At 41.2% G+C, this 2,110-nt stretch overlaps 1 protein-coding gene across 1 annotated transcript; it reads right to left on the bottom strand.

Annotated features, from left to right (window-relative positions):
- Positions 1-571: 571 nt before the first annotated feature.
- Positions 572-1,468, bottom strand: LOC112843874 (uncharacterized; the record flags this gene model as incomplete). Its single annotated transcript, XM_025903085.1, has 1 exon — positions 572-1,468. A coding segment is annotated over one exon (897 nt), but the record flags the coding sequence as incomplete, so codon positions are not given.
- Positions 1,469-2,110: the final 642 nt, after the last annotated feature.

The raw sequence follows: 2,110 nt of genomic DNA, 5'->3' as shown, positions 1-2,110 counted from the left end.
CCACACATGTCTGTGTGTGTCTTAACTTAATGATCATAACTGATCTCTAAGCAGTGGACGTTCAATCAGGCACACTTGCCTTCTGTTGGTCTCCAAACAGACGACAGGTTTATCCAATTCAATTCAATTCAATTCAATTTTATTTATATAGCGCCAAATCACAACAAAAGTCGCCTCAAGGCGCTTTATATTGTACAATAGATCGCACAATAATAAATACAGAGAAAAACCCAACAATCATATGACCCCCTATGAGCAAGCACTTTGGCGACAGTGGGAAGGAAAAACTCCCTTTTAACAGGAAGAAACCTCCGGCAGAACCAGGCTCAGGGAGGGGCGGCCATCTGCTGCGACCGGTTGGGGTGAAAGAAGGAAAACAGGATGAAAGACATGTTGTGGAAGAGAGACAGAGATTAATAACAGATATGATTCGATGCAGAGAGGTCTATTAACACATAGTGAGTGAGAAAGGTGACTGGAAAGGAAAAACTCAATGCATCATGGGAATCCCCGGCAGCCTACGTTTATTGCAGCATAACTAAGGGAGGATTCAGGTTCACCTGGTCCAGCCCTAACTATATGCTTTAGCAAAAAGGAAAGTTTTAAGCCTAATCTTAAAAGTAGAGATAGTGTCTGTCTCCCGAATCCAAACTGGAAGCTGGTTCCACAGAAGAGGGGCCTGAAAACTGAAGGCTCTGCCTCCCATTCTACTTTTAAATACTCTAGGAACAACAAGTAGGCCTGCAGTGCGAGAGCGAAGTGCTCTAATAGGGTGATATGGTACTACAAGGTCATTAAGATAAGATGGGGCCTGATTATTTAAGACCTTGTATGTGAGGAGCAGGATTTTGAATTCAATTCTGGATTTAACAGGAAGCCAATGAAGGGAAGCCAATACAGGAGAAATCTGCTCTCTCTTTCTAGTCCCTGTCAGGACTCTTGCTGCAGCATTTTGGATTAGCTGAAGGCTTTTCAGCGAGTTTTTAGGACATCCTGATAATAAAGAATTACAGTAGTCCAGCCTGGAAGTAATAAATGCATGAACTAGTTTTTCAGCATCACTCTGAGACAGGATATTTCTAATTTTAGAGATGTTGCGCAAATGGAAGAAAGCAGTCTTACATATTTGTTTAATATGTGCATTGAAGGACATGTCCTGGTCAAAAATGACTCCAAGGTTCCTCACAGCGTTACTGGAGGCCAAGGTAATGCCATCCAGAGTAAGAATCTGCTTAGATACCATATTTCTAAGATTTTCAGGGCCGAGTACAATAACCTCAGTTTTATCTGAATTAAGAAGCAGAAAGTTAGCGGCCATCCAGGTCTTTATGTCTTTAAGGCATTCCTGCAGTTTAACTAATTGGTGTGTGTTACCTGGCTTCATGGATAGATAGAGCTGCGTGTCATCTGCATAGCAGTGAAAATTTATGCTATGTCTTCTAATGATGCTGCCTAAGGGAAGCATGTATAATGTAAATAGAATTGGTCCTAGCACTGAACCCTGTGGAACACCATAATTGACCTTAGTGTGTGAAGAGGACTCTCCATTTACTTGAACAAATTGGAGTCTATTAGATAGATATGATACAAACCACTGCAGTGCAGTACCTGTAATACCTACAGCATGTTCTAATCGCTCTAATAGGATATTATGATCAACAGTATCGAACGCAGCACTGAGGTCTAGCAGGACAAGCACAGAGATGAGTCCACTGTCAGAGGCCATAAGAAGATCATTTGTAACCTTCACTAAAGCTGTTTCTGTGCTGTGATGAGCTCTGAAACCTGACTGAAACGCTTCAAATAAGCCATTCCTCTGCAGATGATCTGTTAGCTGTTTGACAACTACTCTTTCAAGGATTTTTGATATGAAAGGAAGGTTGGAGATTGGCCTATAATTAGCTAAGACAGCTGGGTCTAGAGATGGCTTTTTAAGTAAAGGTTTAACTACAGCCAGCTTGAAGGCCTGTGGTACATAGCCGATTATTAGAGATAGGTTGATCATATTTAAGATTGAAGCATTAATTAATGGCAGGACTTCTTTGAGCAGTTTTGTAGGAATGGGGTCTAAAAGACACGTTGATGGTTTGGAGGAATTAATTATTGAAGT

This window comes from Oreochromis niloticus, linkage group LG23 (genome assembly GCF_001858045.2).
Source record: "Oreochromis niloticus isolate F11D_XX linkage group LG23, O_niloticus_UMD_NMBU, whole genome shotgun sequence".
Lineage (NCBI taxonomy): Eukaryota > Metazoa > Chordata > Actinopteri > Cichliformes > Cichlidae > Oreochromis > Oreochromis niloticus.
The sequence above is the reverse complement of the archived record's forward strand: the minus strand, read 5'-3'. Positions and strand labels throughout refer to the sequence as shown.